The sequence below is a fragment of the Psammomys obesus genome, unplaced genomic scaffold (genome assembly GCF_907164565.1).
Source record: "Psammomys obesus unplaced genomic scaffold, mPsaObe1.curated_primary_1811, whole genome shotgun sequence".
In the NCBI taxonomy this organism is placed as follows: domain Eukaryota; kingdom Metazoa; phylum Chordata; class Mammalia; order Rodentia; family Muridae; genus Psammomys; species Psammomys obesus.
The window spans coordinates 8,719,997-8,740,263 of NW_026587759.1; the positions used below are offsets into that span (position 1 = coordinate 8,719,997).

Sequence of the window (20,267 nt, forward strand, 5' to 3'; positions counted from 1 at the left end):
TGTGTGTGTGTGTGTGTGTGTGTGTGTGTGTGTGTGTGTGTGTGTGTTTTGTCTTTAAAAATAAATATAAGGCAGGAGTTGAATCCAATTTCAAAAATATGTCAAAAAAGAAACTAAGTAAAAAGCCTTCTGTCTATGGAGAGCTTGCTTCCACACTTTTCTATTTGGATAGAAACATAAAGCATAGATTGATATTTGGTATCCATCACTTTTATCTGACTGAGACCTTTGACGCATAAGTTTTAAGTACAACATCATGAAAATTTTTCTTCAGAACAATACCCGTTCTACTGACTGGCGGCAGTATAGCGAAGGACACCTGAGAACCTGGAGCCAGCCTCTGCCATCTAAAGAGCCAATTCTTAGTATTTTTTGTGGTGAAAAGTTGGACAGGTTGTATGTTTTGTTTTTCTGTGTTTCTGTTTCCTCGATGGAAATATGCTCAATAGTGTGAGATTTTGTCTGATACTGTATCTAACTGACGTAATAAAAAGAGTGTCCCAAGGATAAGCTTATTCAGTGTAAACACTACAACCAAGAAGAAGAACAATTGTTTCTCAAAAATAAGCTGTCAAGCTCAAATTGGCATACAGATATGCCAAATTGTATTCTTCTTTCTTCACTGTATTCTTAATCTGAACTTGGATTTCTTAATGTAATAGTCTGGCGCAGAAAGATGTGGTTATTTGGCATCATGGAATCTTTACTTGGAAACATGTATATTACTTAGTTAATATCTCATAACTAGTGATAGAGAAACTGAGTCTTAGAAAAGCATTAAATTTGCAAAATGAATTTCAGAATTATGAAAATCACGTGTTTAAATGTAATTTAATTTTGTTTCATAAAATTCTGCCCAGTAATTGATTTTCAAGCAGAAATTGATTTTTAGGTATGCTTTGTCTCCATCCTGCTCTTCTACACCGGACCGGTGAAGGATGTTGTATTCTATGGATATTGACCATAGTGAGAAATGTCATGTGTACTGCAGTCCAGAGACTTCCCTGTCAGTACTGTACATACCAATAATTTCAAGACTACTGGAAAAGGAAAAGAAACTTTAATAATTCAGGAAACTTTTTTCACTTAATTCCATACTATTCGCTCTCTTTAAAAATCCAGGAAATTGTATCACTTAATTTCATATGGTTCATACAATTATGTTCTTTAATGTATGTAGCCACAAGTAAGATGTCATTTCTCTGCCTTAAAAAGGTGAAAAGTAAGTAAAGTGAACTTTACTTATTGGAGTCTGTTGAGATCCTAACTTCGAATATCACCGTTTTGAAATTTGATTATTATTTTAAGACTCCCATACATAATATGGAATTTTTACCTAAACATCTGGCATTCTGCAAAACACCTAGCTACACAGATATCTTCTGTTTTATCTTACTGTTTTGTCCTCCTGAGAATTTTTCCAACTTATTTAATGAAAGCTGAAATGTGACAAAGAAATCATCAATGTCTTTCCCACTTCTTTATTTACTGTAATTTCACAGCTTATTCTGTATTCATAAATTCTCAAGAAAGGATTTTTCTCATTGTGTATCTTTTACTTTATTTTTATATGATTGATGTCTGAAATTCCACTCCATTTCAACCCATTGTCTGTTGTTACATGATAGTCATTGATCACTAGCTCTCATCTGAATGTAATAGAAATAGCTAAATGTTATTGTCCCAAATCAGCCGGTTTCACAACACCAGGAAACATGAAATCAAATCGCCTTTCTTCATGGTTTAGTTTTCTTGGCTCAGTGAAGCCAAGACAAATAGTTTTATATTTTGTACTATATAAAATATTATATGATACATAATATAATTATACAAATATATATGTATAATACTGTAATATTTTATAAATAGTAAGCTTGTTTGTTTGTTTGATCAAACCTGGTGATTAGCCCAGGATTCACAATATTTTGGGCTTCAAGTACAAGTACAAGTTAAAGATCTGAAGAATTTGGCTATAGAAAAGATGAATTTTAGCAAACAGACTTCACATGATTTAGGAATATCACAGGACACCCTCAGAAAAGTTACTGTGGAATGAAAAGGATGCCACAAGAGGCCAGAGAACACTATAGATTGTATCAAAAGCAAACTGTTGGGATGACTAGAGATGCATCTGAATGGAGACTGAAAATAAAAAAGAAATGCGAGAAAGGCAGGAATTAAAATGGAGGGGAAATGAACGTTCTAAGAAATGGTGAAAGTTTAAGTTCAGATAAAGAGAAGGGAAATGAATATTAAATAATAATAATAATAATAGTAATAATAATAATAATGTACTTGGTTTCCCCCAGATACCAACAATACAAATTGTTGTCCCTTTTTAATATGGAGAGGAAAAGAAGCATAAGTAGAACAAGGATTCTGTGAATTACTTGAGAGCATAAACCTTTGCCATTTCAGTCTGTCACCTATTGCATAGAACAGTCCCTGGAACAGCGATTACTTTAAAAGTGTCACTGAATTAAGGAATGAATAAAGTGTTGTTTGGTTTGTGTTTTACCTTTATAGATCAGTGACATGAACTCTTGCTTGTGGCCACATGAAATCTAACGTAAGTGTGAGGAGTGTTCAGAAGCAAGTGACATTAAGAAATGAAGATCGCACGGAAATCTTTCCTCCCAGACAGATTTGTTAAGCTTATCTCAGTGCTGGAATTTTGGATTGTTGCTATTGCAAGTCCACAAGCTACTAGCTTAAGAATTTATGTTAATTAATTAATTATTTATTTATTTTAGCGAGGCATGGTGGCACACACCTGTAATCTCAGCACTCTGAGAGGCAGACCAGGTGGATTGCTGTGCGTTCCAGGCCAGCCTGGTTTACAAAAAAAATTTACAGAAAGAAATTTTTTAAAATAAAATCCACTAGACAACTAATAAGGATCCTGTTTCTTTTCTTTTTGTAAATTTTTTTTCCAAGAAAATGAAATATAACACTGAGAACTACAGTCAGTAGCTCACTTCTTTCCAAATCTAAATTAAGTCTGTGTGAAACTCACATACAGCATCCTATAATAATAACTGGACAGTGGGAAGATTTTTCTCTTTATTGATAATAAAATATAGAGGAGGATTAATAGATATAATCTTAGTATTCCAAGATCCTTGATTTTGTCTTGGATGACAAACTCATCCATCAGCGGGGAAAAATACCCTCCCGAGCACACAGATTTTAATGGGAGCTACAGAAATAGTAAAATCAATACTTTAGGGGGTATCTTTAAATGGCTAAAAAATCCTGTGCGGTTGGTCTTTTGAAAGATAAGAAGGGAGGAGCTGGCTGAAAACAAGCCTGGTAAGAGAAAAAAATTCAAAATTAAAGTTGGTGAGACAATTAGTACATGCTTTCAGTTTGTTCACCATGTGAGTCGGGGGAGTGCTGAGGCAGAGTCTGGCAGGGAGGCCTCAGCTGGCCGCAGACTTCAAGCCTCCACCCCCTGAAATGCTGGAATTACAGGCATGCGCCACCACACCCAGCTTAAACTTTTTTTCTTTATGACTATGTATATTTTTGGATTCTAGAGCTAAAGACAAGGACATAATTTGAAAGGAAAGAGCTTTGACAATGGGGGAAAAGAAACTAAAGTAAGGAAGGGATTGAAAGAATAGGTGTCAAAACTAGCGTGCAGGTGTGGGAAAGGAAGGCCTGCCTGCTCTTGAGCTCTCTCACTCAGGGGCGGAGAGGAGGAGCACAGGCAAAGTATTCCGTGAGGGATTAACTGACGGGAAGAATTTCCTGGGTCAGAGCTGTGAAATGTGAAAATAGTTTACTGAGCAAGGTTGTGCTGCTCCTTTTCCGGAAGCCCTTAAAATAGGAGAGGTGGAATCTTTGTGAAATAATTTCTGTGTGACATTAGCTGAAGGTGGGAAAGATGATATTCCCGATACCCCGCCCCCCACTGCCAGTTTTAATACCCAGAATGTCTACGTTCACCTGGGCTGAACGGAAATACAGATCTATCTATTGCCACTATGAAGAAAGGACACTTCTCCCACCTTTTTCTTTTTCTTGCTTTGCAAATTTTTCCTTCTTGTAAAGATCAATTTTAAAACAAAAGAAATTCCTGTTTTGAAATTCTCCCTGGTAATTTAGGAAATATTGATATCAACTAATTCTTACAAAGAAATTTATAAGCATTACCATATTGTTTTTCTGTAGTTGAAAACAGAAAAGATAAACCCTTTCTGTAATCCTGAATTTTAGAATCCTCAGGGATGTGTCCAATTAACTACTATGTCAACTAGTTACTTCATGGCAATGTCTGTTTCTAGTGTCTAAGGGTAATTAATTTGTCAATGTTTATGTTTCTGAAACACTTTTGTTACTAAATTCACTGATAGGCCAGGGACACTGATGTAAACACAAATTATTCCTAGGTTTCTTTTACTTTAAATGGCAGTATTTGCCACTTGGCCTTTTTTTTTTTTTTCCAATCTGGAACTATAAAGATCTCTTGTTTACTGAGAGCTGCTTTAGAGTGCATGGAGTGAAAAGGCGGCCATTTTGATCTTTCAATTGACATCTTACGTTAAATTCAACCTTGGATATAATATACCATCTATGGAGTTTTTCAATGGCCTTAGCCCACTATCATCTTTAATTAGTACAAAAACACGTGTAAGTATATGAATGAATATGATGTATTTATTCTGTCTACCACTTGTAGTAGTCTGCCTCTGAAAATAGGAAAAAAGCTGATAAATGCTGAAAATATACAAAATCTTGCTCTCTCCTTCTCGATGGGCCCTGATAACAGAAGACTATATAATGTACTGTGAGCAGTAAACGTCTATGACGCACAAAATATTGTGAAATATTGTGGTATTTCAATAGCTCAAAAACATTTTCTCCAAAGTACATTTTATTGTATTACATATATTTAATCCCAGCATTCAGGGGTGGGGAGGCAAAGGCAGACAGATCTCTGAGTTCAAGGCCAGCTGACCTACATAGTGAGTTCCAGGAGAACCAGGGCTACACACAGAAACCCTCCCTGCCAAAAAATTAAGAAAACATTATATATTAAGTATATGTATTATAAAGCTGATAGCCATACAATTACTTCTAAAATAATGTTACTCTAAAAGTGCTAGAAATCCATATTAGACTCAGAGCTCTCAAACACATAGAATACTGAAGAAATGGGTAAATGTATGAATTTGGAGGTAGCAACTTGCAAATAGAAGACTGTATGGCTGACAGTGATTAGAAGAGAGTAAGGGTAGAAAATAGAGATTTGTTCAGAAATTAAATCTTATTGTCTTCTACCATTTTAGGGGCCATCTCAATGTCATATTTTACACTGTTTTTTAATTTATAACACTTAGGAACTTGAAAAGCATCTTAGAAATTGAACTTAGCTTGGCTTGTGTGCCACTAGAAAATGATACTTGAAGTTCCTGCTTGTCTAATAGACCAATGGGTAGCAGAAGCCACATGAGCTCTAGAATTAGCCTTGCCTTCCCTTGATTCTACCTCGTCATTGTCTTCAGCTCTTCGGGCTTCAGGGACAAATCATATTCTTTGATTGCTAAGTATCTATTTACACTTTTGGTTAAAATAAGCAGCTATTTCCTAGTGCTTTTTTTTTTTTTTTTTTTTTTTTAACTAGAATAATGATTCTCCCATTCTTTACCTTGATAAAGACTATTATGCTGTCCTTGAGCTGAGTATTAATTTGTGGCATTTTTCAGTTTTACAGGGTGGAAACGTGCCTTTTTCTGTAGGGAAGGGTTATCAGAGGATCACCCAAATAAATTGGAAAATGGTCTATACTCTGGGATTCAGGACAGAGAAATTAGACAGGACATACAGCTACTGGATAGTTATCTTTGGAATCTACTTTGGGAAGTGAATGTAAATTTGGTAGAATCTCTAGGGAGAGTCACTCACAGCTTTGCCTAATCCATGAGTATTTTCTTTTAATTTCCAAATTAGAGAGAAAAAGGCTGAAATAACAACTGAGTTTAGTAATTTCTGATCTTTACTAACAGACTTTTCTATAGGGGAAGTCCTGTAATGCTTTCCATTTAGTGTTATCTGCCAAGGATGGCATGGTCTATCCTTGAAAACAGCCCTGAACAGAATGTGTAGACATGCAGAGATAAAGGAACCTCCTGCCAGGCCTTGGCCTCAGGGAGCAGTCTCAGCCCAGGCCCGCGCACTGCTTGCCCTCCCCTTGCCTGGATATCGTAGAGGATGCATTTTGCTTGTCTGAGGGCCCTGCTGTTCCTAGCTCTTTGACAGTTTCACTTGCCGTATCCCCTCAGTGCTAAATATGTACAAAAGGAGATAAAGAAAGGTGAGGGAATGAAAAAAAAAAAAAGAAAGAAAGAAAAACTGGAGTGGGAGTGCTACAAGTAAGAGAAGAAACTCCTTTGCACTCCTGTTTCCTTTGGCTGGGTGTGGACGGAGATGAACTATAAAGATCATTTGCGTAGATAGAGAAGAGAAAATGCAATGTAAAACATCTTTAAGTTAGTTAGCGTTAAGAAAAAAGTTACATGTTGTAAGTTTTACTGTAAAAAATAAGATATTTTATGATTTGGGAGGAAAGAAAAATGCAGTTTTGTCACTTAAGAAATCTAAGTTGGTCATTCTTCTTTAGGACTCTCGACCTTATAAATAAGTGTTAATTTAGGCTACATGGCAAACTGTATAATTTTGTTTGAAACTCATTATGATTGTGGGATAAGAAAGAAAAAGAAGGTAGCCTAGTATAGAGGATAAAGTTTGTACAACTAATTCCAAAAATTGAGACAGGAAGAACAGTGAAAATGTATACCTTACTTTCTTTAAAGTTACACTGCAGAGGAAAACTTTGTCTCAATCCCTTAACATTGCGTACTTCTTTCTTAGGCATAGCTATGTCACAATTTTCTAAATTAAAGTGAATCAGTTTTCTTTCACTCTAACTGCATACTTACCAAGATATCCTTCAATTGGTTTTTTCCTATTAAAATGCTTTGATTTTAAAAGTAGTGGGTACTTCAACTTGTCTTTTCATTTTCAGTTGGAAATTAATCTGTTTGGCTTTAGGCTATGTAATATCTCTCATTAAATGGACTACCCAAAAATACATGAGTATTTCTAATACAGGAGACACTGGGATTTTAAGATATTACTGAGATCTTAATCAAAACTGGTGATTGCATCAATATTATATCTTTTGAGAGAGAAAATGAATCAGCTGAGCCAATGACTAGGTTACACTGGCGATGTTGTAAGACTATTTACTCACAAGAAAAGCAGATTCTTATACAATACTGTGATTTGTATTTGTAGAAAGCTTGAGTATATTGTCAGACTGTTTGGGGTGCTATCTAAGCTTACAACTGAAAAAATGAATGAATGCTCCCAGGAACAATTTCAACCAGTTGACAGTGTTTTCATAAAATAACTGCACATTGAGGAAAGAAGTGTCATTGAATTCAATTAATGTCAATTTAGAGGACCTTTGACTTCACACTGTTTCTCGGTGCTTTAAAGTATTGTGTATTTTAAAATTATATATCACAGTAATAAAAGGAAGTATAAAAAACATTTATTAAACTGAATTTCATTCAAATGGATTTTTACAAATGAGTGTGGTTCTATTTTGCATAATAGAATGAATATATCACTATTCCCACTTTTTAGATGAGGGTACCAAGGGCTAGGAGATTATAATTTGACTAAGTTTGCCACACCTGTGACAAGAGAAAACAGGTGTGTCCATTGTTATATAAACCTCTTTCCAAGTGGTTTACATCTTCCCTATGTCTTCTGAAGTAACACTGCCCTATTAGGCTATTCAATACGTGCCCACCTCCTCCCTTCTGTACCAACTCATCCCCCAGCCTGCTGTACTATGGTATTTTTTTTTCATAGAAGTTCTCTATCTAAATCATCATAATGATTAGGCTTGTGCATTGACATTTTTTCCCAGTAAAAGTGTATAAATTTCATGGATCCCCAACCTCCTTTGTTGCATTCCCAGTGATATCACTGGCATTGAGCTATAAAGATTCATGTCTGTTGGTCTCTGTTAATAACAATTAGACATTTTAATGCATTTTTAAGCACCATCATTTTGGCCCACAGTATTCCATGCATGATGATGATTATGCTAGAATTTGATTTTTTTTTAATGTAACTCAAGCTCAAGCCTAGTATAAGTGTGCTATAAGAGTGCACCGACTGAGTTACGGCAATGAGCTGTCTCCAAATTGATGGCTGAGAGCGGGCTCTCCATCCTTCGGGAAGGTTTCTATGCTTGCTGCACCTTAATCTCATTTCTGAAGTTTGCTAGTGCCCTTGCTGAGCACCCCCAGCCTCACTGACAAACATTGTGTAGTGTTAAATCCGTGTATTACACAGCCCTCGCATGTTTGCAGTGCAGAGAGTCTGGTTGCCCTGGAGTTTCACACAGATAAAGGAAGGATACAGTTTTGAGAGGAATGCAGTAACTACAAAGTGCATCCTGAAGGCCATTTAGCTCACAATGAAGGTCTGTGTTTTAAAATAGCCCTATAACAAAGTAACTACACAGTTTTGGCAAGGGCTACAACTATTTATAGAACTGACTAAGGCGTGGTAAATACTGCCACGGTACCCAGCTCTCCCTTGCCACAACCCTAAACTTATAAGAAGTACTGTAATTATATTTTTCTACTTTGAAAAAAAAAAATCATAGTAGCCATTATCAGTTTAACCATACGGAAGCTTGGGCTGAGATTTCTTTTTTAAATGCATAGTTTTGATTTTCAACAGCTGCACTGGGTCTTTAATCATATATTATCTTTATGAAGCCTTTTTCTAACATATGTTAATTGGCTGTTTTCTGTGACAAATTATGAGCTCTTACTTTGATGAGGTTCAATTGCAATCATGTTGGAGTCGAGTACGTCAAGTTTCCACCCCTGCTGGCTCCTCAAACCACTACAAACATCCGCACGTCACTGCAATGCTGAGTAATGGCAGGATTGGTGCTGGCTGATTTTGCTACAGATTTTTTTTCCACAGGATATTTTCAGCTTCTTTGTACTAAATCTGTTGCAGGGTTTGCCCTTTTTAGCAGACACATGCTCTAAAATTAACATAAAATCTTACTGGAGATTACTATAATACAGTGAAGACTGTTTCATAATACAACATCCCAGTGTCTGTTTTGCTTTACCGAAATTTCAGAACATTTATTACACATTTTCAGTCAGTCAGTTGTAAATTTGACTAGTGTTTTCAACATCAGCAGCATTTTGTAACAGACATTTTGAATGTTCCTCTTTTGATGTAAGTAAGTTATATGAGAGGATGATGAGGTAGGCTTACAGCTCTTATAAATAAATTGTATGTAAGTGCCTTTCTAGGTGTGGACACATATATTGGGATGTTAAAAATTCTGCTGTTCATTATTTTTTTCTTCAACATTATATTATCAGTCAAGTAATAAAAACAAGACATGTTCATCAAGGTTACTGTCCTTCTAAGATGTATAACAGCCTTTCGAGTTCTCTTTCTAGTGTCAACTTATAATGTATGATTCACATGAACAGAAATGTTCTAATCCATCTGCTCTGAAAGCTGTGACAGATAGCCTGTATCAAATACTAACAGATGATCAGTGATAGCTATAATTAGAACAGATACAAAAATGCCATGCATTTGTCTACAATCATGGGAAATTAGTCAAGGTAATTGATTAAGGTCTTCAGTGCCTGCACCAAACATCAGTAGCATTGGAATTCATTTAACTGTTTCTGCCTCAACATGTCACAGAAAGGGCTCCAGATGAACTGCAGTTCTCCAAGCCAAAGCCAGAGGTTGATTTCCATGTCGGCATCAGGAGTTTAGATAAGATGAGCCAGATGTTAAAAGAGCCAGATGTGAATAGGCACTGTTCTCCTCAGGAGGCTGTTTTTAATCAACTCTTTCCCTGGGGTAATGCACAGCCAATGAGCTCTAAATCCTGAGGCTACCTGCACTCACAGGAAGGCCTGAGTACATCATTACAGGGCTTACAACTGAGTGTATGCGAAGAAATTAAGGTAGGAAAGGTTAACTTCAAAAGTGTTTGTCATTGCTTTAAAAATAAAGAAATAGGAGAAAAAAAATTAAATGTTTAAAAATAGAGTAAACCCCAACTTCCAAATACAGATACCATGAAAAGCTATAATTGATTTTAGAATGTGGGTGGGGCATAATCTTCAGCACAAGTAAATAATTTCAAAGTGTCATTATCAGTAATGCTACCACATCTAGGAAGATTGGCCTTGCAAGCCCTGTGTGGTCCTGCGGTAGTAGGACTGCAGAGTCAATCTGCATGCTCTGTCTGGAGCCAGCTTGCACAAGGAAATTCAGTTCCACTTGATAAGACACATACTTAATTGGCTTTAAGAAGTAAACCAACATAAAGAACAATGTGTAAATGAAACAGAGAGCTTGGCACTTGCCTGTAAGGAAGCCCATGAGCAGTGTGGCTTAATTGGGGCCAGTTGGGATCATTTAATGATTGCTGTCAGAAGATCAGATTTAATAGAAGACCACAATGGGGTAGAGCTAAACAAATTGTCATTGGGCGTTTCAGATGAGCAAAACCTTAATTAGGTTGATTAGGATGCTGTAAAGGAGATGAAGAAAATTGATGAATCACTGAACTCCATATTGAGCCATATATAATATTATTACAAATATCTATATTATTAAGGGATCTTATGGCAGTTTGAAGACTGTAAACATTAATGACATGAGTTTGATTATTTAATGTAAGGAAATATGATCTCCACTTAGAATATTGATTAATCATTCATGTCTGATTATTTACTGGTTATTTACTGGTGAGATTACTCAGATATCTTAAAATGCACTCACTGCTTTATATACATCTTTTATAAGACTAACCTGTTCTTCCACATTCTGCACACACTCATACTCACACACACACATCAATAAATCTGAAAAAAAAAGGGCCCAACACATACAAGCCTCCAAGAAAAAACACCGAATATTTCCATTTTAATCAGTAAATGTAATACAGAAAATACTGAGAAAAACAATAATTTTTAAAAGAATATAAGATGCTTTGGAATTTGATTTTGCCCTAATAAGATGAAAATATATGGTAGCAACATGTCCCTGCTTGGAACTGAGCTGGCTTTGGAAGCCGACAGTTTAGTCTCACTGCTGGTGGTGTATGGTGCTTAACTTGCTTTGTTCGGTAACAGCAGTAAAAAATGCAGCTGCATGTGTTTTTGAGTGGTTACAGCTGGGGTGCAGAACCTAACGTGTGATGCTACATAGTAGCTCCAGCTTTGTGCTAAAGACAATCCAGCCTTACCTTCCTGGGAAACCTTGCCAGGGTCCTAAGTGACCCTGAAGTCATGTGGTGGCCCTGCTGGGAAAGTTTAGGAAAAAAGTCCTGATAGAAGCCTGCATCAACTATTGAATCTGATACAGAAATACTAAAAACTCTCGTGTCATTGAGGACTATGAGGCTTTTGACATATTTAGACCATTTGGAGTTTATTTTGGCTTGGAGAATGCAGGATGCCATTTTAACTACAGTGGGGGAAAATGTCCAAGGCAGACTATGGCATGGATAACTATGACTGGGAAGCTGTGTTTCCTTAAGTTTGTCAAACTGTTCGGAATGCTATGCAGTCTGGAGGTGTGCTGCTGTTTAATTCTGGAGTTGTGTAAATACGATGATTTTTGTAAGTGATAGCAGCAGGTTGGGCCCACTTATTAATTAATTTTTCAAAATGAGGTTCATTTTAGCCTTATTATATTTCTGACATACATTTCATCTCCTTTTGTCCTTGGGGAAAGATACTGAAGTAGGACTAGAAGCGCTCACATAGGGTTTTCAGCAGCTGTGGTCACTGGAAAATTGATGTATTTCCCTAGTTATTTCTACTATTACAGCCCGAAGCTCTTCCATGGCTGATGGTTAAGAGAAAAGAGCTCAATTTGTATGACACTGTACATTTTCCTTCATCTAATGATTGTTGTTAACAATGTAAGTGAACGATGTGAAGCGAAGTCTCCATGCTGTATATATAGGGATAACGTTGTTGTCTTACTATAACCTTACTGCATAACTTATACATGAAAAACAACTTACAAGTGTCGGTAATCCATGGTCCTGGCACCACTCCACACCCTACGCTTCTTATAGTGTCATATTTAATGAGGCTGTAACCATCTTGCAAATGAAAACATATTTCCCAGTTTGAAGTAGGACATGAAAACTCTAAGTGAGGGATTTGATAATTGAGCTGCAGTTACCTGGTGTCTAAGTATCTCCATCTTCCTAATACACAGACTCATACTGCTTTTACTTCTAAATGAATTATTTGTATTCTACCTATGAGATACTGTACAGCATGATAAAGGATTAACCAAGGTCACCAGCTTGTTTCTGTATAAGCAAAACATGAGAAAAAGTTTTAGTACTAGTTATAAAAAAATAGCTACTAAATACCTCAGACAAGAGATACAAACCTTGGCATATAAAGGTCAGTTAATAAACTGGCATTTATTAGTTCCACTTCCTACCTGATGCCCAGACTGCAGACATGGCATTTGATTTATCTCTGTGGTGAGTGCTAGGACTCAGTGCTTTGAGAGCTATCTAGGGGAAGTGCTTCCTTAGGATGAACTGATACAGAAGGAAGAAGCTGAGTTCACACAGAAGGGAGGGAGCATTCCAAACAAAAGGAATTGCAAAGCAAATGTCCTGTGGTAGGAAGAAGGACAAAGGAGTAAGAATGTTTTTTAAGCCAACTGTATTTGCTTTTTGTATGTATTAACACTATGATACTGAGATTTGGAGATGATTTCAAATATAGCATACTGATATTAAATTCAATCAATTGGGAAATGAATGTTTGTCCCAGTGATATTTATCTAGTGGAAAGGAATAGCCCTTTCATACTCTCAAGATGAGCCTCGGTTATATGACTTTAAAATTAGCTGCACGCTATTCTGTAAAATATATGGTAAACATAACGAAAAATGAAGTGATTTTTTTTTAGGACCAGAGAAATACTTCTCATCACACTGTCAAGCACTGCTAAGAATAATAATTGGGTTATTTCATTTGAAGCTCTTAAGGGGAAATAGGTATGTTCTGCTAGTTGTTTTTTTTTTTTTAACCAAAGCATAATTGCACGCCTCATATGTCTTTCAAACAAACCATAAAGTAGAAAGTTTAATGTATCTAAATGCAAGTAACGAGCAAAGCTTTCCACTTGAAAAAGTAGTGAATGACTGAGTGGCTTGAATCAGTAACAAACACAGGCTTTCAGAGACAGGGCATGTATCATTCTTGCCTCTTACTGTAGCTGGGGCTTTCATCTATTTAACAATACTATTTCTTGTGTAATACAGTGTGCCTAATTTACAGCCTTAAGTTTTACAAAACAGGGTTTTCTGAGGATGCTTACGGTGCTGCAAATGTGCATTAGAGAAAATGCTATTTGCCATTCCAAATGAAGGAAATCCAGAATTCTTTTCTTGCAAACTGACATTACATTTTCTAATGTTTTAGCCTTGTTAGGCTGTTTTTATTTAAGTGACTGCACTGTACTTATTGGAACAAAATACATACTTTGCAAAGTAATTTTAGCAACAGAGAATTAATTTCATCCCACATCTTTTAATGTGGCATGGGAGTCTCACTCTACGATCAAAACACGCAACTGAAGGTTATGTTTAATTTCTAAATCAAAGTGTTGTGGGAAGACTATTGAAATTTGATGATGACTCAGATCCAGTTGCTATGTGGTTTTCTTCCTACAGAAACTTTAGGGTAGACTGCCATTTCCATTTTAGAAAGAGCCAAGCAGTGATGAGATGAAAATAGTTTTACCATAGAATGAAAGTTTGTGTTAGTAACTTTGCTTCCTAATTGAATTTTTAAAGGAACCTTGAGAGTTTCATTACTTGCTCTGCAATGTGGGACTAAATAAGCAGTCAACGTATATTACTAATAAACATTTGTTTGCTGCCATCATGATTCAGTTCTTTTCTGGAAGTTACAATTTCACGTGTTTTCTTTGCTTGTATAGAAATCTTCATTTGCATCAAAGTACGTGATGCCATACTGGATAATATAATTTTGATGAGGCCTGCTAGATGGTGATGGAGAGGTATCAGCTACTTCACCCAAATCAATTTTGGTCTATTTGTTTTTTCGTATTTATATCGTAAGGTGATCATAACAAAAGAATAACACAGAACTGGAATGGCTTTTTCTCAGGTGATTGGAAGACAGAAATTAGAAACTTTATGCCTCCAGTCTGCCGTTTCCCTCACTGTCCTTTGTGTGAGCCACTGTGGGACATGCTACCACTCTCAGCCAGCTCTGCTCAGAGAAGGAAGTGGAGAGTTTTGGTTCCCATTTTACATTTGTGGAGCAGTTTAGGGAAGGAAGCACCTTTACACCTTTTATTGTTCGCGGTTGCTGACATCACATCCTTCCCTGGCCAGTCTGTGCGTGTTTCCTGCCATTCTGTCAAGATTCTTCTCTGTGCCTGGGAGGGATTTGCTGAAGGGAAGGAGGGAGGAAGAGGGTAAGAAAGAGTGGGAGAAGGGAGGGGGAGATGTATGTCAGTCATGCCAGCCTGTTTGTTAAGGAGGGAACCTGTAAGGAGAATGGTCTTTTAGAAGAAAGTCTTCACTGCACGTGGGTCTCAAAACACATTGCCTTCATCTGTGTGCCTATGCCAAACTCAAAGTGACCAGAAGCCTGCCATTCTGAAGTTCCCCTTTTAGTAAACAGACTGATTTGATTGTTTACACGTAACTGTCATTTTCCAAGAATGCATCCTTCATGTGAAAACTATAGTGTCCAGCCTAGACTTGGTATTTTACATATAATGAAAGCTCTCAGTGTGAATGAAACTATGTGTAGTTTAATTACTAATATTCTTTTTTCACATACCTATGAGACAGCCTAATAGGTTATTATGGTAATAATAATCTCTTTCCTTAGCCCTCCTAAAAATTAAAACTTACAGTATTTGTATAAAAATAGTTACACTAAGAAAATTAGAAAAATTTAAAAAGTTTTGCACTGGTGCTGACTTTCCTAATTCTTTGAAATTTACTGATAGCCTTGAAATATAGGAAGAGCTTTCACAAATTGTCACATCGTTGTTGTCCTGCTAGTCTGCGTGGGGACTTCATAAGATTCTGCATTTTCTGAATGCTCAGAAAGCAACACTTCAGTTACTGACCTGAACATTGTCCTTATGCAGAAAACAAAACAAAAGTCAAATTAGGTTTAAATTTTCATCTCTCTCCACTAACTGGCATATTTTGAAAAGGAGAGTAATTTCAAGGGCATTCTCACTCACTACTCATTTCATGTGTACAAGAGTAAACTTGCACAGATAAGCATGCTAATACAATTGCATATATATTTCTAGAAAAAAATATTCCCATTGTGTTTGAGGATTAATAAACAAACAAATACTTTATGCAGCTTCTTCTAAATAGGGTCTTATATCAAAGTTGACAAATGTCAGGGAGTGATGTAGGTGGCCAGGAGCTCACTCGGTCTCTCCGCACTTGCATGGTTATATGCATTTTAAATCAAGATCTGTAGACAGTGTCCTCCTCCTGGCCAAGCTGCTGAACCCTAATCTGTTTGCCCTGACCTTCCACTGAAAGTCAGTAAGCGCTTAGGCAGGCATAGTCTGGTAAGCCGATCGTGCTACCGGCCTCAGCTAAGAGAGAGGAAGGGAGATACTGCCATGTGCTTTGACTGAGGTTCATGGATTGTTTTTTTTCTGTGGTGGAGGAAGCCTGCTTGTCTCTTTGGGGTCTTGCACATGCATGGGAAATATTCTGGACTGCTGCTTGCTTCTTAGGTAAGACTATAGGAAATGCAGAAAAGATTCCCACTTGTGTGATATTTAAGTCAATTTCTAAGACTAAATGAGTAGACTGTTTCACATTGTTGAATACATGATGTATTGTGATTTGCGAATTCTTTATGTATGTGATCTTGGTGTCTCATAGCAGGAGCTTTTGGTTGTGAGTGTCTGACTTAGTCAGGTGTGTTGTTTACATAACTTGAAAACTTTGGAACTGCTGTTAACATTGAAAACTGTGGCTGGAGTTGTCTTTGATCAGCACAGTGTAATCATGATGTATGCCATGAGGCTGAACCAAGGTGCCATTTAGGAGAAAGACACTAGGTAAAGGAGACTGGATAGTCTTAGTGATTAAGCAGTGCTTAATCCACCAAAATTAATTATATTATAATAGCCTCTGCAATTAGATAATTACCTAAACTGATATTTTTAAAAAATTGACTCAAGATGACTAAGAATAAAGAAATTTAAAGGCAGATGAGGATTAGAGCAGGTATCTAACAGCCTTTCCTGTTCTAAGAACCTTGAACTAGAGCCAAATAATCTATTAAGTAGTCAGGACAGTGGCTTAGCGTTACATAATACATGTGGGAATTTTTCAGGTCCACTGTCAGAGACTAACCAGAGTCAACAGGGAAATTCTGAGCAGTGTGTAAAGTAGTTGTATCCACTGATAAAAGAAAACAGAATAACTGAAGCCACTGCGTGCAAATGAAGCAAGTATAGGAACACTTCCTAGTTAGTTTCTACCTCACTGCAAGTCACTTTCATCATGTGCAAATATTTTTAGATATAATTTTAAACAGAGTAAAATATAGGCTTTTTATATTCTGTGCTCTTTGGGTTTGCCATGTAATTGATAATCATTATTTTAATTTTAATTCGTGACCTAGAGCTCTCTGGTATATAATATGAAGCTTCTGTAATTTTTGTCTGACTCCCTAAGGAGATATGATATGTCTCTTTTAAGCATTTAAATTTAGAGAGCTAGTGGTCTATTATTAAAAAGTATATAGTTACAAATGAGATAATAACCTTAATTTTTTGCACCACTTATTTCTTATCAGTGACCATCATTTCTGAGTATTGTTTTAACGGGCAGTTTAAGGGCTTCCAAGAGGAAATGCTCTCACTGCTAACTGCTGCTTCAACATAAGATAAAACATCCCATATTACTTTTTCCTGTGTTCTTCTAGCCCTGATCTTCTTAAAATAAGATTAAGGGATTTAGTTTTAAATTAGGTGACATTTACACATATCAAAGAGCACTTTCATAATCCTCCATCCTATTTGCATAACCAGGGACGTTATCACCACTGCTGTCAAAACATGAGATTGTTTTCCATTCAGAAATGAATTAGATGCCCTACTTAGCATACACAGGTATATAAAGGTTCATTAACTCTCTGATTTAGGTAATTTTTCATAACAGAAGGATGAAAATTGTCACCTAATTTCATTTAAAAATATTGAGAGGCTCCTTACAAAAAATACAGTACATTTCAAGTGTTGGGTTTTAAAACAGAGTTTTCATCTTTTAAATGATTTCTTAAATTACTTATGATGCTATTTTAATTATAAAAGAAGCCACCCCTGTGTGCTCCTGAGTGTGATGTACCATGTGATTTTAACACATAGCTATTTTTTTCCATGTTACTGTTTGGTGAAGTTTATTTCCTTGATGAATAGTTCTTAGGAAACTGGCTTGCTGTGGAAGTATTGTTTAAGTTTTGCTTCTGTTCAGCAGGAACGAATGCAGGAATTTGAGAACTGAGCTGTGCACGTGCTGAAGAAGGAAACGTGTTTGAAGGAAACAAGAAAGAGAAAGGAAAGGAAGGAAAAAATACATAATTTCCGGGACGAGAGAGAGAAGAAACACGGGGACTATGGGGAGAAAAAAGATTCAGATCACGAGGATTATGGATGAGCGCAACAGGCAGGTGAGTGAGTCGGTGTCCCTTTGCATCCTTTCCACTCATGTCCTCAAGGTGCCAAAAACTTCTTGCACTTGTAAACATCTGTCAAGATATTATGAGAGCTCAATATATTCGGTATAGCTGTTGATTTTCATCTCTTTTAAACAAAGCAGGGAAAAGAAAAATCACTTTCACTGTTAGAAATATGCTTTAAGGATGCTTGATTCTTTTTGCTGCTTCAAGACTTTGAAATGGAAACTGGTTTTGTATGACATGAATAGCTTAATAACTACAAGTTAATAAGCATAGAATTGCTACACTGCAGGCATCATCAAACAAAGATATTCTTCCATTCATGAGAACTGGGCCTTTTGTGGTCATCCATTTAAAAGTTCATAATATAGCTTAAATATCCTCTGTGTAAACTGGCTTGATTTCTTCCCACCACAAAGGAGAGTTGAAGTAAATCCAAAGGTTCATAGACGTGACTGACAGAAACAACAACAATGCAATACTCACATGAGATACTAGTTGCATAAAACATATAGACAAAAACTTTCCGTTAACTCATTATTTTCTCTAAATTCTGAATTTTATAAACAGTATCATTCTTCCTTTTCCTACAACTCCAGTGATAATGTCTATAATAGACATGTTTTTAAGACATCTTATAATAGATGTTTGGTCTCCATTAAAGACCTGTTCATCTCATGAGTGTCTGAAGTCTGACTTACTTTCTTTACTCTGGGAAGTGTAGTTGAGCTACATGAAGGTGGCTAGGTGGTCTTGACACATCCTATTTTTGAGTATCAGATGGCAGTCCTTGAGAGGAATCATAGTGTTCTTGGATACCCACAGCAGCATGCAGACAATGGAATCTGTTCCTTGGCCCTAAGAGAGGATAGAGTTCTTCCTCCTGCCCATTTATCATATATAGAATACTAAATCTAGCCTCGGCAATGGATCACCGTGCTCCAACTCTCCCCCAAAAGACACCCACCTTTCATTAGGTCCCTTTTTACCCCCCCTGTAACATGAGAATAAATTCAGTTTTAAAACACAATGCTTTTTACACTTATAGGTTATAATAAATTGGAATAATTATTTATTCCATCATCTCTATGGCTCCTTACAAAAAGCCAGTGAGCTTCTAAAAACTAGGAAGATTTGTCTAGGTTTTTCTTAAAATTATGCTTTTTCTTAAACTAGTATGTCTTCTAAGGCCCACAGAACTTGGATTACTTTGAGATTAACACTGAGTTAAATGATGAAAAATAAACACAAGGTTCATAGGGATTCCATAAATGCTTTCATACAGATTGTCTGTTGCTGTAGGCCAAGACAAAAAGCAGTATTCATGTTAGTATTTAACAAATATTTTTTATCCACATATAGCTTGAAATTGAAATTAAAACTGAAATGTTGAATATTACATACGATTGACTGTGGAGGTCTTGTTATTTGGAACACAATATATAAAAAAACACATGAATTGAAGTTTGTAGTTCATATTGATAATATGATCTATTTTTTTTTAACTTTGTGAGATTCGTTATATCTTCTTTTTACTTACAAAGAAAGAAGAAAATTTGTGGGGTTTGGCTTGTGTGGAATTTTCCTGTGCTTTTTAACGAAACCAAACATCCATAAAAATACAAGAATTGTCACATTATACTATATTGCCAGAGCAAGTTTAAATGTTTTCATATAGTTGTATTGATCTATGATTGTAGATATTCTAACCTATATTAGAAGTCATAATAAATTTTAGAAAGTGGGAAAAGTATTTAAATTCAACCAACTTTGACTTTTTAAAAAGTGCTAAGGATTAATTCCTTCATTTTATTGTGTAGGATTTAGAATCAATTTATTGTTTTTCTCAGTCTGTTCATACAGTAGGCCTTTTAATTCAACACCACTAAAGTAAATTAGTAACTGTAGTATGTCTGTGGTTTAAGTATGTTTTTGGTGGTTGCATAAGATGACTATTGACAGTTTTAAAGAGCTATAAGCCATGGTAATGTTTGTGTTGCTTACATCTCATTTTCTGTGCGAGTGGTCCAAAGAGCCACTTGGAAAAGGGCACAACGTATATAGGTCACTTCTGATAATCAAAACCAGCAAGTGTGTGGAGGAGCCCCTAACCTGGGCATCTTTTAAATTATGTGTTCACATGTTGAAAAGAAAAATGTCAGCAGCTTCACTCTTTCTGAAGCTGCTCCACCGGGGTGGCCTAGTAGGACCTCACACGGAGGCTCTCTGCTGTTTCTTCTTAAAAGCAGTGAACACAGTTTTTTTTTTCTGCCTTTGCATTTGTGTATTTGACCACATACAGAATAATATGGGCTTCTGCAGAAAAAGAACCACTAACCCAAAGTGAGCCCTGAAATGCCACAGAACTTATTAATACATTATATTTCAGAAATATAAAACTATCTTCAGACAGAATAGCAGTTTACACTGATTTCTACCT

The 20,267-nt window shown here is 36.2% G+C and overlaps 1 protein-coding gene across 4 annotated transcripts in view; it reads left to right on the top strand.

Moving 5' to 3' along the window:
• The window catches only part of Mef2c (myocyte enhancer factor 2C), a 149,673-nt gene that overhangs the window by 33,599 nt on the left and 95,807 nt on the right, over positions 1–20,267 (top strand). For 3 of the 4 annotated variants that reach the window (XM_055604052.1, XM_055604051.1, XM_055604053.1), the window contains exon 2: positions 17,623–17,818. In XM_055604052.1, coding sequence (XP_055460027.1) covers positions 17,765–17,818 — 54 coding nt within the window. In that variant the 5' untranslated portion in view covers positions 17,623–17,764. The remainder of the gene's footprint in view (positions 1–17,622; positions 17,819–20,267) is intronic. The other variant, XM_055604050.1, reaches the window with a different exon arrangement.